Raw genomic sequence first — 13,066 nt, forward strand, 5'->3', positions numbered from 1 at the left:
AGTGACCTGCTAAGAGGGCAGACATCAGTGAGAATTCATGCTTCACAGAGATAGCGGTGGTTATGATTAGAAATCCTTATGAATATGTATATCTACATGGGTTGGTCTCCACACGGAACACACCCAGCTCTAATATCCCATAGAATGGGCCCGGTCCACTGAAGAAATTACTGACTCCAGAAATTGGGCGGGAAATATTTATGATGAACCTGGAGTATTGTGGAGTGCTGGAAAGTAAGGAAATACCAAAAAACCAACCAAAACCACTTGGTGGGGATGTGTCAAAGGACCTATGTCAACAAAATGCACTCTTGGTGGGGTGTTCAGTTAGAGGAGCAGAGGAGCCAACTGACGGCCCAGTAAGCAGAGGAGGAACAGATTAGGCAACAAAATAAAGCAGTATGGAAGGCAACCCACAGTGTAGTCAAATATCCAGGGATCCATACTGTTATAAACAGGATGGATACATTAAACAAAACGGGGGAGAAAAGACTAATTTCCTGTCCAGATGAATACCCCCCAGTGATGTGTGTAGCTATTCTAAACTCAAGGCTGGTGCCTCAATTCCTAGTCCCTGGGTGTGTTCTCTTCATGCCTTTTTTTTTTTTTTTAAATGATGCATGCATACAGAACTGGGGTACAGACAGAGGGGGGTGGGGGTGAGAGGACTCCCCAGAGACAGAATGGGGAACAGAACTGGCAAATCCACTGAAATCCACTGCTGAGGGGAGCAGGAGACAGGAGAATTCTGCTGCGCCATGTGGGTCACTCCCTGGCCGGGGATCAAACTTGCGTTGCAGTGGCTGTGAACAGCTTCATAGTGCTGCTCTTCAACCCACTGCGCCAGAGGGCGGCCCTGTTCATGACCTTTCACACAGGCGGGCTGGCCAGTGGGATTAAGTGGAGAAACCCGAGGTTTCTCCAGCCGATGAAGGTCAACCCCAGCGGCCATAAACCGCATCTTCTGTCCCCTCAATGGGCTATAAAAAATGGCACTGTACCTCTGCTCCTCCCCCAAACCCAAAGCCACAGTGCAGTCTTGAGGAAAGCATCAAATTCCAATAGTGGGGCAGCTGAGAGAGGGTTTGCCCAGTGCCCCCCCCCCCAAACTGTCACGGTTATGAAAAGCGAGCAAAGCTTGCCAAGCTCACACAGCGAGGAGCATACGGAGCCCTAACAACAAATATAACTGGTGTCTTGGATGGGATCCTGCCTCCTGAGAAGGTTAAAAACCAAGGCAAGCGGAATAAACTCCAGTTTATAGGGCTGCCTATACGGGTTCGTTAATTTCAATAGACGCAACGCACTAACGTCGGCGCCCCGGGCTTTCCCGGGAAACTGACCCGGAAGGGCTCTGCCTTTCACAAAGATGGTGGCTCCCGGCCTCGGGAGGCGGCTCCCGGCTCAAGCATGGCGGCCGCGGGGGGAGGAAGCGGAAGTGCAGCTGGCGTCTGTGGCCGGCGGGCAGCGCGAGCAGGCGCTGGGCGGCGCGGCTCCGGGCATGAAGCTGGGCCGGGCGGCGCTGGGCCTGCTGCTGCTGGCGCCGTTGGCGGTGCGGGCGGTGGAGCCCATCAGCTTGGGGCTGGCCCTGGCTGGAGTCCTCACCGGCTACATCTCCTATCCGCGCCTCTACTGCCTCTTCGCCGAGTGCTGCAGCCAGAAGCGGAGCCTCAGCCGGGAGGGTAGGACGGGGCGGGGGCCGGGCTGGGGAGCCGGAGCCCGCGGGGCTGGATCCCGACCCCGAGCGGCGGACCTAGGTCGGAGGCCCGGGAGGCAGGCGATTCACGCCGAAGCCCGGGGTGCAGGAGCTGGCCGCGGCACCTGGGCCGCCGGATGGAGCCCGGTTTGGGGCGCGACGCCCTTCGGGGGCTGCCGAGCCCCGCCTGCGGCCGGCCCAGTGCCCCACCCGCGACCCTCCGCAGACTCGTCCCCGCTACGCCCACAGCTCGGCTGCCTTCACTCTGGCCTGTAAACCTGGCGCCCTGTTGGCGGGCGTGACCCTCACCCCTACCCCCGCCTGACAGGTTTTGTTATTTCTCCCAGCGCTGCAGAAGGATCTGGACAGCAAGCTCTTTGGCCAGCACCTTGCCAAGAAAGTCATCTTAAATGCCGTGTCTGGCTTCATCAGCAACCCGAAGCCCAAGAAACCCCTCACCCTCTCCCTGCACGGGTGGACGGGCACCGGCAAAAATTTTGTCAGCAAGATCATCGCAGAAAATATTTATGAGGGGGGCCTGAACAGTGACTTCGTCCACCTGTTTGTGGCCACGCTGCACTTCCCGCACGCCTCCAACGTCACCCTGTATAAGGCAAGGGCAGAGTTTGGGCATCCCTGCTGGGCTTCCTTTGCGGTGCTGTGGGACTTGGGAAGGCCACGTGGAAATGCAGGAGCCCTGAAAATGGCTCCTGGGGTCTGGTCCCCCTCAGAAAGGTGTGGAAGGCACCCTGCTGTGAGGCCAGAAGCAGTGACATTCGCAGAGGCTTGTGGTGGTTTCTGAAACAGGCTCAGGGGGAGAGTCAGCGAGCGGGGCCACAGGGACCCAGGTGGACACGGGCAGTGCCAGTGCAGCTTGTCCAAGAGGACGCATTTCCAGAGAGGCCCGTCTTGGCCTGAGCCACAACTTCACATTAGCCCGCTGATTCTCCACCTGGGCTTTGGGGGCGCAGGACCACTTCCCAGCTGTGTGGCCTTGGGGAAGTCGCCTGACCCCTCTGGGACTCAGGTTCTGAGACTCAAGGGCCATGTCTGTCAAGTCGGGCGTGTGCGGGCTCATGGGCGGGCGATAAAGGCCAACGATTGCCTCCTAAATCTCACTAGCCTGCAAGCTGGCAGAAAGGCAGACACCGAGCCTCACAGTGCGGACGCGTTTCCCCTTCTGCTTGGTGCCTGCCAGGGTCATCAGAAGTCAGGTTGGGAGGGGCTTTGGTGCTAAAACCGAGAAAGTTCCAACACACTGAGTCGGTCACCCTAGTTAGCATCCGAGCTCCCTCTTCATAGCTGTGTGACACCGGGCCCATCACGTAGCCCGTGTGTCTCCAGGCCCCCCGCACGGCAGGCTCTGATCGCCGCCCTGATGTCCCCAGGGAAGTCCACTCAGGTGTGACCAGTGCTCAGCCTGGGCCTGCCCCAGTGCGCTCAGCAGGTCCTCTCTGTTCCGCCTGGACTCTGCGGTAGCAGAATGGGAAAACTTCGGTGGTGGGAACCGGGCAGCTCCCAGAGCATCCTTGTTTAAACAGTGGCTGGCTCTGGGGGACCCCAGGGCCCCCTGAGGCTCCTTCTCTGACCACAGAGGAGCCCACACCTCCAGGCAGAATGACAGCTTAGATTAGATACAAACGCTTGGAACATTGTAACCTGGGTCAGAGCAGCCAGGCAGAAACTAAAGCAGAAGAGCTCAAGGCCTACATTGTAACTCCTAGAGTTCTCCTCCCTTAACAGGTTGGAAGTGGGGGAGTAAGTTTGAAAGACATCTCCTGGAGCCAAAGGGGTGGCTCTGATTAAGGGGCCAGTCCTACCTGGGTGGCACAGAGTTCCTCCGGCCTGAGGACGAGTTCCCTCCGCGTGTCTGTCGAGGCAGGGGGCCTCAGAGAGCCCAGGCACAGGCCCACAGGCGTGTTACCACGTGCTGCTCATCACAAGCGGCCGTGAGTGTGAGCTCAGCTTCCGCTCCCTCGTGGGGTCACTAATGACACAGGCCCAGCGACCCCAGGCCCCGCCTCGGGTGAATCAACCGGCCAGGAACCGCACCCAGAGTGCGGCCCGGCCTTGGAGTCAGGCAGGGGGCTTCCGACCGCAGCTCCGCTACACACTCATCTGGTAATGTGTAAGTCTGTAAGTGGCCTCAGTGGCCTCTGCTGTGAGGTGGGTGTGGCAGCACCCGCGGCCACGAGGGCGGTAGGCACAGCCGCGCTGCCGGGCCCCCGCCTGCAGCCGCGGTCGCCGTGGGCAGGAGCGCGGGCCGGGCCTGCCCGCCCCCGCTGAGGGCTCGTGTCGGCCTCTCGCTAACCCAGGACCAGCTACAGCTGTGGATTCGCGGCAACGTGAGCGCCTGCGCCAGGTCCATCTTCATATTCGACGAGATGGACAAGATGCACGCCGGCCTCATCGACGCCATCAAGCCGTTCCTCGACTACTACGAGCTGGTGGACCGCATCTCCTACCAGAAAGCCATCTTCATCTTCCTCAGGTGAGGCGGCCGGCGCTGCGGGGGCGCAGGCCGGGGAGCCCCGCCCTGCCTCACTGCAGTTGTTTCGCAGCAATGCGGGAGCAGAAAGGATCACAGACGTGGCCTTAGACTTCTGGAGAAGGGGAAAGCAGAGGGAGGAAATCAAGCTCAAGGACATGGAGCACGCCTTGTCCGTGTCGGTCTTCAACAACAAGAACAGTGAGTGGCCCCGCCCGCCGCTTCCCCTCAGCCGCTCGCAGCGCCCGCGTGAGACCGGCGGGGGCTGCTTGCTGTCGTGCTGCCAGCCGGCGGCCGAGACCTCGGGGTCGCCTCGCCGGGGGTGCCCGCCAGGCTGCTGCCCTTCCTGTTGAGACTGGGGCGCACACGTGCCCGACATCGCCGTGTCCCGGTGCCAGTTAAGAGACGCAGAGTCTCAGCCAGCCCTGGGCCAGCCGAGCCTGAAATCTGGGGGGGCTGTGTTAAGTGCAGTGTGAGAAGTGCTCTTTACAGGAAGGGGAACTTGGTTGGTTATTGGGGTCTTGGAGATCAGGGGCCTGTTTTCTTTAGCAAAATCACTGTTCTCTAGAAGAAAAGCAGCAGGTTGGTGCCTTTGGGTAGCCCCAAAGGAGGAGGTGCCCTGTGGGTCCCCTTTCTTTCTATGGGCACCCCCAAAATCAGGTATTGACTGCAATGGCCAGAAGATGGCCGGGCCCTAGCTCTGTCCCTGGGACCTCGGCTACCGGCCTGTAGGTTCCTCTGCCGCCCGCAGCCCAGCTGAGAAGAAGCTGTCCCTTAGAGCTGAGGAAGCAGGCTCAGAGAGAACAGCACCTTGCCCGAGGCCACACAGCTGGCCAGGTGCCCCTGCTCCAGAGCCTTGTAGGTCCCAAGCTCACTGCCTTTCCTCTGAACTCAAACACACCTTTGAGCTTGAACCCCAGGCTGGAAGCTACCCGAGGCAGAGTGACTCACCAGTGAGACCTGTGGGCTGGGCGGGTCCCTGAGAAGTCCTCGGGTTCACAAAAGCTGTCCTCTGAGGGAGACTCGGGAGAGGGCCGAGCCTGGTCAGGTTGGTGTAGCTGGAACGCTGCTGGGGAGGGCCAGAGCCCTGTCATCTGCGACCCCCTCAAATTCGAACACGTGCCCAGAGCCCTCAGCCCAAATGCAGGCCAGACCGTCGCCTCGAGCCCATGTCTGGGAGCCGACGGCAGATGCCTGGCGAGCTTCAGAGTGGACGGGCCTGGCCGGCTGGGCCTCAGACGGCTCAGCTGTGGCCACTCCTTGAGCAGGTCCTTCAGGAGCACCAGGTGTGTGTCAGCACTGGGGAGAGAAGCATAAACAGCACTCAGACCATGGCTGGGAATAGCACTGTGGGGTTCGCCCCCTTCCCGGCACAGGGCTCCTAAAACTCCCAGAAGTCCGGTGGTCGGGCCATAAAGCTGCTGGACATTCATAACAAACCCCTTCAATCACACGTGGGCTTGTGTGAGTGGGGAGACCGCTGACCCCGCTGGGGGGGCAGCCCACCCTTGAGTGGAGTGTCAGCCTCCCGGCAGGGGAGAGACCGCAGGCTGCATCAGACCACCGGGTGGACGTGATGAGACCCCCACTGAAGCCCAGGTGGGTGGGACCCCGGGGAGCGTGGTCGCTGGAGAGGGCGAGGGAGCTGGGCCCTCCCCTGTACTCACCCTCTGCCTGGTCCCGACCGGCGTCCTTCCTGAGAAACCAGTAACCCAGTGAGCCGTGTTCCGGGGATTTGGTGAGTGGATGGCAGATATCACCCCTGCAGGAGCGGCTGGGTCAGAAGCACCAGTGACGGGCTGGACCAGAAGCGCCGGACGCGTGGCTGGTGTCTGAAAGGGGCAGTCTCGGGGACTCCCCCCTTGGGGTCTGCTGCTGTCCCGGGGAGCGTCAGAACCGGCTGCACACGGAGGGCGCCCAGCTGATGTCGGGGCGCTGCTGGCGTGCTGGAGACACCTGGGGGTGGGAGTAGGCGGGCCGGGCTTAAGGAGCTCACCTGAGCCGAGGCCCGCGCTGGAGAATGCGCTGGAGAAAAGTAGTTGTGTGAAGAGCTGCCAGGGAGCACCCCCAGGGTGCTGGTGGCCCCAGAGGGGGCCCTGGGAGGGGCGCCAGCCGCCTCCCGGAACGGGCACAGTTCACGCCCTTTGGCCCTAACAGTGTGTGTCTGTCACTCTGAGGGTTCTAGCTTTGGTCCTCACGCTGCCGCCCCACCGTGGGGGCCTCTTCCCGCCTCTTCCCCCCTCAGACACTGGCATCTGGGCCTCCCCTCCGCCCTGGGTCAGGAGCGGTCTCTGCTGGGGCGCTCACCTCCCTGCCCTCCTCCCCAGATCCCGGTCCCGCTGGCAGTCGGCACGGGTGGCGCGTGCCGGTCCCGGGCGGCGGCCAAGGCCTTTTCTTTGTCCCAGGTGGCTTCTGGCACAGCAGCTTAATTGACCGGAACCTCATCGACTACTTCGTCCCCTTCCTGCCCCTGGAGTACAAGCACCTGAAGATGTGCATCCGCGTGGAGATGCAGGCCCGCGGCTACGAGATCGACGAGGACATCGTCAGCAGGGTGGCCGAGGAGATGACATTTTTCCCCAAAGAGGAGAGAATTTTCTCTGACAAAGGCTGCAAAACCGTGTTCACCAAGTTAGATTATTACTACGACGACTGAACCGCCGCTCACGAGGAGACAAGACCCGCCCCGACCTCCCCGCGCCCCAAGGAGTGACTGGATTTGCCCTGTGGGCAGCAGCCTTCCTCGCACCGCGCCCCCAGACCTCGGGGGGAGCAGCCAGCTCCTAGCCCCCTCGTGTGAGGGCTCATGATTTTTTAAAAATCATGTTTTAATTTCACATTTCTGTTTCAAGGAAGGATAAATAAGTTTTACTAAAAAAATGTAATGCCTTTATTTAAAATGGTTTTTAATATGAGAAACTTCTCAGGCTCTCGGGTGGTTGGCTTTGTGTTTCTTCAGTTCCTGTGAAAGGTCTGCTGCGAAGGCGGGTCCCGAGGGCGCCCTCCCCGCCCGGGCTGGAGCGCCCTGTGGGCCACAGGCCACGGCACAGCCCGGAGCCTGCCGCGGCCTCTCCGGGGCTCTCACCCTAGTGACGTGGTAAACTGCAGGAACGTCCTGGTGGCGCTGTGGACCGCTGTTAGCAAACACCTGGACCGAGGGGCCCCCAGGGCGTGGCGGCCCCGAGTCCAGGAGACCTCGCCCTGGTTGCGTGTTGCTGGCGGCTAGGCCAGAAGTCCCTTATATTTTTGCTACATTTAATCAGCACTCCTACACCTCCCCGGGAGCAGGGGTGCGGGAGCAGGGGTGCAGGCAGCTACCAGCTGACAGTAAAGTGGGTGATTTGTGAAGTCTGAGGTGCCCTCGCTGGAGGCGCTTAACCAGGGCCTTGCAGGCACCATCCTGTCGGAGTGACCTGGGCTAAGGGCACTGTGTCCTGGGAGTGCTGGCTGCGCGCCAGCTACCCTGCCGGTTCCGTGGCTCCGGGCACCCAGCCATGGAGCTCCAGTGGCAGGGGACAGCCGCTGCGGGAGATGCGGGCACCCGTCCTGGCACATGCCTGCACACCTCACAAGAGGGCTCTGCAGTGTGGGCCCCCAAATGGTGCTCCGGGGCCCAGCGGCCCGGCCCCGGCCGGCAGAGGCTCCTGCTGACACCGCCCAGATGTCAGACAGTGGCGCTACCTGCTGCCCAGTCCCCAGGGGCTACGGGCTGGGGCCAGCCGTCCCCACCTGGCTCCCTCAGGTGGGCACACACAGGTCCCCGGCTGAATTCGCAAGCCCAGGCTTTGTGGATAAGGCTGAGTGGGGAGAGCAGAAACCTGGCTGGGGAGCGGCCTGAGCAAGAACGTGAGGGGTAGCCCTGGTGACCTGCCTCTCGGAGAAGGGAGAGGCGTGGCGGGGTGATGGCAGCCTGCACCTGCTGGAGCGTGAGCTGGCTGGTTAATCTCGTCTGGGGAGAGGGTCAGTGCCAGGGCTCTGAGATAAGAGGCCACTTCCGTGAACAGGCCGACCTCTGGTCTACGGGGTTCCCTTTCGTTCAGCCAACCCTGGTCCACGAAGGGGCAGGTCTGTGGCCAGCTCCCGGGGAGAGAGGGGCCAAGGGCTGGGTCGCTGCAGGCCTGGGCGGGGAGACCCGGCACTGGGTCTCACAGCTGAGCACGGCCGCCAGCAGCGAGTCTTCTCCCCAGAACTCAGCGTCCTTCCAACATCCATTCGGAATCCACTGGCCAGAAAGGAGCCCAGCTCGACACTCCATCGACAAATCCTGAAGACATCTAGCCCGTCACTGAGCTGAGTCGTATTTCTTCGGGTGACGCCTACGGGGTAAACACCGCTTCTGCCTGAGGCACGACCGGGGCCTGTGAGCCCGGTGGCACCCGAGAGCCCTCCCCCTGGCTGTTTCCCAGCCGCCAAAAAACGGGGTGGGGTGGGGGCAAGAGGCGAGGGCCAGCTCACATAAAATGCAAGTTTTATTACTCATTATCATATGGCACTTTACATTCTGTCGGTGGATTCAGATCTTATCTCCATCTCGCTAGGGCAGGGGAGGCCGGCCGCAGTCAGCCCGGGCCCGTCACAGCCGCTACCCACGGTCCAAAGGTGGCCGACACGTGTCCGGTCTTTGGTTCACTGTAAACAAAAGCTTGTCTCCTCCTCGCTGGACACCCAGAAGCTTATAAAAAATGTAGTTTGGCTCCGACGTGAGAGCGTGCACGGAAGACGCTCAGCTTCACCGCGGCACACCTTGCCAGGGGAGCCCAGCCCCCTGTGAGGACACTGCTCCGCCGTGCGCTCGATGTGTGGGGAGGCAGAAACGCTCGGTGCACGGCGCGGGGAGCGGCCCAGTCACACCTGCGGGGTGCCGTGACCGGGGCCTCTGGGCGCAAGCCAGCTGCAGGACCCTCCCAGGGGCAGGCCGGTGCTGCCACGCAGCGCCGCTGTGAGGCGCCCAGGCGCAGCCACCACCCAGAGCTACGGCCCTGACGGCCACACGCGCTGGACAAGAAACATTCATCTGTGCGAAGACTACCCCATTCCAGTGTCCCGGTGGCTTAAAATAAGCAACAGCCTGTATTTCTATTATTTAAAACTCAGAAGTAAAAACATTCTAGAACACACACGTCCGCGGAGACGCGAGCGCTCCGGGCAGGCCTCCCTCCCTTTGGCAAGGCAGCGTCTGGCAGCAGCCCCTCGGGCGGGGGCCGGCGGGAGCGCCAGGGAGTGAAGGGAGGCGCCCTCGCACGCACCAGAACACACAGCTCGCCCCGGGGACCGAGGCCCAAACTGGAAGCAACAGCCTCAGCGCTCCTGAGGACGGCGGGCCGGGGGCAGCCGTGACGCACACCCCGGGGCACGGGCTGGGGCCCCAAGTGGCCCGTTCTGCGCAGGGCCTGAGAGCCCCACCCGAGTGCGTCGGTTCTCCGGGGTCGAGGGCCCCAGGCCGTCCGTACCTGTCGTATGTAACGGAGCGCACGAATGGGCCGCCGGCAAGGCAAAGCCCGCGCGTCTCGGCAGGCGGGAGCCGAGGCTCCCCGTGCAGCCGGGGCCTTGAGCTCCTCGTTCCAGCAGCAGCTGCTGAGGCCAGGGCGCCATGGGGCCGACTTCCACGCTGGAGGTCCCCTCCATGGCGGCTTGCAGGCGTCGTGCGAGGTCAGAACAGCGAGCGCTGGGGTTGAGAAGTTGCCTTCAGGCCCAAGGACAGACAGACGGCTGTCAGGCGGCAAACTGACAAGAGCACCTGCAGACCAGCAGCTCAGCAAAAACCAGCCCTAAGAAACTCCCCCATCCAGAAAGTGCACAGGTGCAAACGTGCAAACAGCCCAGGTCCCGGCGTGCCCAGCCCCCAGGCCGCGGCCCCGGGACGAGAGGCTAGTGGAAGTCCAGCCGCGACTGCACCGTCTTGCACCCCTTGTCCGAGTAGATCTTCTCATCCTTGGGGAAGAACGTCATTTCGTCCGCCACCCTGGTGACCACGTCTTCATCGACGGCGGAGCCACGGGCCCGCATCTCTGCCCTCACACACATCTTCACATGTCTGTACTCCAGGGGCAGGAAGGGGACAAAGTAATCGATGAGGTTTCTGTCTATCAATCCACTGCGCCACAGGCCACCTGGGAGACAAGACACCGCTGTGTTCCGCGCCCGTCGCCGTCACCTGGCCAAGCTCACTGTGCCAGGGCCTGTGGAGACCAACCCATGGCGCCTTCTTCGCAGCCTCCCCCACGAGATGCTCTGTCAAGTGTGCGGCGAGCCTGACGTGAGGGAGGGTGGGCTACCTCTGAGAAGTGGCTTCTAGAAAAAGTGCCAGCTTCCCCAAAGCCCGGAGGCGGGAGGGCGTGTGTGGCTTTGTGGCAGCCCGGCAGGTGAGCTGCTGCTCCTGCAGGGGCCGTGGGGGCAGGGGGCTCCTCCCGGAGGACTCACTGTGCTTGTTATTGAAGACGCCGATAGAAAGCACGGCTTCCAGGTCCTTCAGCTGAAGGTCTTCCCTCTTCCTCCCTGCTCGCCAGCAGTCGAGGGCTGCCTTGGTGATGAGGTCCCCCCCAGCATTGCTGAGAATAAGGGATAAGAATAAAACTGCCCCTCAAGACGTGCCTGCTGTCAGGAAGCCACCTGCTGTGAGGCCGATGCTCCGCGGAGGGGCACTGCCCCCGCACCCAGGACAGTGTCTCCCCCGCCCAAGGCGCGGAAAATGTTTCCTCAGAGCTTGCGGCGCACCGCGAGGCGCTCGCCAGCCGCGTGGGCAGCGGTGCAGCTAAGAACGCTGCTGGCTGCCAGCAGGCGCCGCCGTCCCTCTCGTTCACGTCCCCTGCCCACACCCGTGCCACGCCAAGGCCAGCAAGCTGCCGGCAAGTCACCGTTGCCAGGCTGGCACATCCGCGCCAGTCAGCGAGACCTTCCGGCCCCGGGGGCGGGGCGAGGGGCCGTCTCCCAGAGAAGGGGCCCCGCTGACCTGAGGAAGATGAAGATGGCCTTCCGGTAAGACACGCCGTCCACCTGCTCGTAGTAGTCGAGGAACGGCTTGATGGCGTCGATGACCCCCGGGTGCAGCTTGTCCATCTCGTCAAATATGAACACGGAGCTGGCGCAGGCGCTCACATTGCCCTTGATCCACGTCTGCAACTGGTCCTGCACCAGCCGTAAAGGAAGAAAGCGGGGGCCGGGGTTCAAGGGGCGCGCTGAGGGGGCACAGGCACCACACTGGTCCTCGTGCTCCAAGAGGAGGAGGAACAGGGCTCTAAGCGGGCCAGCCACGAGTGACCCTTCCGGAGAACAGCTTCCCCAACACGGGTCTAAGGAGAGGAAACCAGCAGAGGGGGAGCGAAAACGGTTTCTTCCTGACTCAACCGACGTCCTAAAGGGCTTTTAAGGAGAGACGCCACGCGAACATTTATCACTCCTGTTAGCCAACCCCAGGCTTTCACCTCACAGCAGACCGAGAGCACCAGATAACTGCCGACACTCCACCAGAGGCGTGAGCTAGATGGCGCCCGGGGCCGGCACCGGTGACCGCGCGGCGGGCAGAGAGGCCCACGGAGACGGCACTCACGGAGGCCACTGTTCTGTGCTTTCTCGAAACAAACACCCAGACACCCAGGCAAAGAGCCCCCGAGCCCCCAGCCACGAGCCCGCGGTGTCCTGGCGGCCCTAGCGTGCACGTCTTTTCAGGTGTGCGCTCAGGCGGCCTTTCCCTAGCTCGCCAAGCGTACTCTTAGAGCTGCATGAAGGAGTTTGGAAAATGGGGAAATTATCCTCCCCTTTGGCAAGTTGTCTTGCAATGTGGGTGGCAATGCCCACTTCACTTCTGTGCTCAGTTTCTGTTTCTGTTCTCAGTCCTGACCTAACAGCTGGAACATGAGCTTTCTCCAGTTCATTTAAATGAGGACCCGAGCGGAGGGTCTACGAGACGCGCTGCGGACAGACACTGTCTCAGGGCCAGTTCTTTAAGGCTTTCGTTGGAAGAGCGCAAGCGGCGCTGGGGCTCTGAAGCTGGGGAGGGACGAAGGGATCGCAGCTACTGAGTCTACACTGCAGAGGCAAGGCAGAGTCGCGCCAGAAACAGGAGCCCCAGGGAAGCCGTGTCGAGACCCCTTTGACACCAGGGGCCGCGCTGGCTACCCTGAGAACCGGGGGGCAGGGCGGTGTCTGGGTTCCAGTTTGCCTCGGCTACAAGGTCACATGCTGTGAGGAACACGTCACCTCACCTCTCGCTGAGCAGAACTTCATCTACCCGACCAAACAATTCTGGAATCAAGTGAGAAAAAAGTGGTAGGAGTTTTGCAACGTGTTCCCAGGGGTGAGTGTGCCTTAACTCAGAAAGGGGTGCAGAGAAAAGCGGTGGAGTTAGCAATCAGGTCTCCCCACGGCCAGGGAACAGGGGTCCCTTGCCTGGTACAGGTTTATCTGGTGCTCGTGCGGGAAGTGCAGCGTCGGTATGAACAGGTGGACAAAGTTACTCTTCAGGCCTTTGGGGTGAAGATTTTGGGCCACAATTTGGCTGACAAAATTCTTGCCGGTGCCGGCCCAGCCGTGTAAGGAAAGAGTCAGTGGCTTCTTGGGGCTTTTGTTGTTCTTGAAGCCCGTCAGTGCCTTGAGAATCACCTCGGAGGCCAGATGCTGCCCAAACAGCTTTTCCTCCAAGTCTAGCTTGAGAGCTGCAGGAGCCAGGCGGAGGAGAGAAGAGTACACATTAGACGAGCCCCAGAAAAGCCCCAACTGGCCAAAGGGGGGGGGGGTGCCGGCATCAGGCCCTGCCCAACCCCAGGGTCCGCGCACAGAGGCGTGGTTGGGTCACGGGTGCCACCGCCTGGAAAGCGTTTGGTGTGGCGTTTGGCGCGCGACAAGGAGGCGAAGCGTGCTCCTGCGGCCAAGGACGGCCCCTCGAC

The 13,066-nt window shown here is 61.6% G+C and overlaps 2 protein-coding genes across 2 annotated transcripts in view; one reads left to right on the top strand and one right to left on the bottom strand.

Moving 5' to 3' along the window:
• Positions 1 to 1,369: 1,369 nt before the first annotated feature.
• TOR1A (torsin family 1, member A (torsin A)) lies at positions 1,370 to 7,120 on the top strand. The gene is made up of 5 exons (XM_004677252.2): positions 1,370 to 1,682; positions 2,044 to 2,309; positions 4,012 to 4,187; positions 4,258 to 4,385; positions 6,590 to 7,120. Exons 1-5 carry the CDS (start codon positions 1,370 to 1,372, stop codon positions 6,838 to 6,840), a joined length of 1,134 nt encoding a protein of 377 aa, XP_004677309.2. The 3' UTR covers positions 6,841 to 7,120.
• A 1,526-nt stretch (positions 7,121 to 8,646) lies between these two features.
• Positions 8,647 to 13,066, bottom strand: part of TOR1B (torsin family 1, member B (torsin B)) — a 4,948-nt gene continuing 528 nt past the window's right edge. The window contains exons 2-5 of the mRNA XM_004677253.2: positions 12,570 to 12,835; positions 11,134 to 11,309; positions 10,605 to 10,732; positions 8,647 to 10,294 (exon numbers count right to left, since the gene is read on the bottom strand). Coding sequence (XP_004677310.1) covers positions 10,053 to 10,294; positions 10,605 to 10,732; positions 11,134 to 11,309; positions 12,570 to 12,835 — 812 coding nt within the window. The 3' untranslated portion in view covers positions 8,647 to 10,052. The remainder of the gene's footprint in view (positions 10,295 to 10,604; positions 10,733 to 11,133; positions 11,310 to 12,569; positions 12,836 to 13,066) is intronic.

The sequence above is a fragment of the Condylura cristata genome, unplaced genomic scaffold, assembly GCF_000260355.1.
Source record: "Condylura cristata isolate star-nosed mole 26May11 unplaced genomic scaffold, ConCri1.0 scaffold00006, whole genome shotgun sequence".
NCBI classification, from domain to species: Eukaryota; Metazoa; Chordata; class Mammalia; order Eulipotyphla; family Talpidae; genus Condylura; species Condylura cristata.

Bases quoted from the DNA above. Each gene is read 5' to 3' on its own strand.
- TOR1A (XM_004677252.2), top strand. From the start codon at position 1,370: ATGGTGGCTCCCGGCCTCGGGAGGCGGCTCCCGGCTCAAGCATGGCGG. The intron at 1,683-2,043 runs GTAGGACGGGGC...TATTTCTCCCAG, and splicing joins GCGGAGCCTCAGCCGGGAGG to CGCTGCAGAAGGATCTGGAC. The intron at 4,188-4,257 runs GTGAGGCGGCCG...GTTGTTTCGCAG, and splicing joins GCCATCTTCATCTTCCTCAG to CAATGCGGGAGCAGAAAGGA.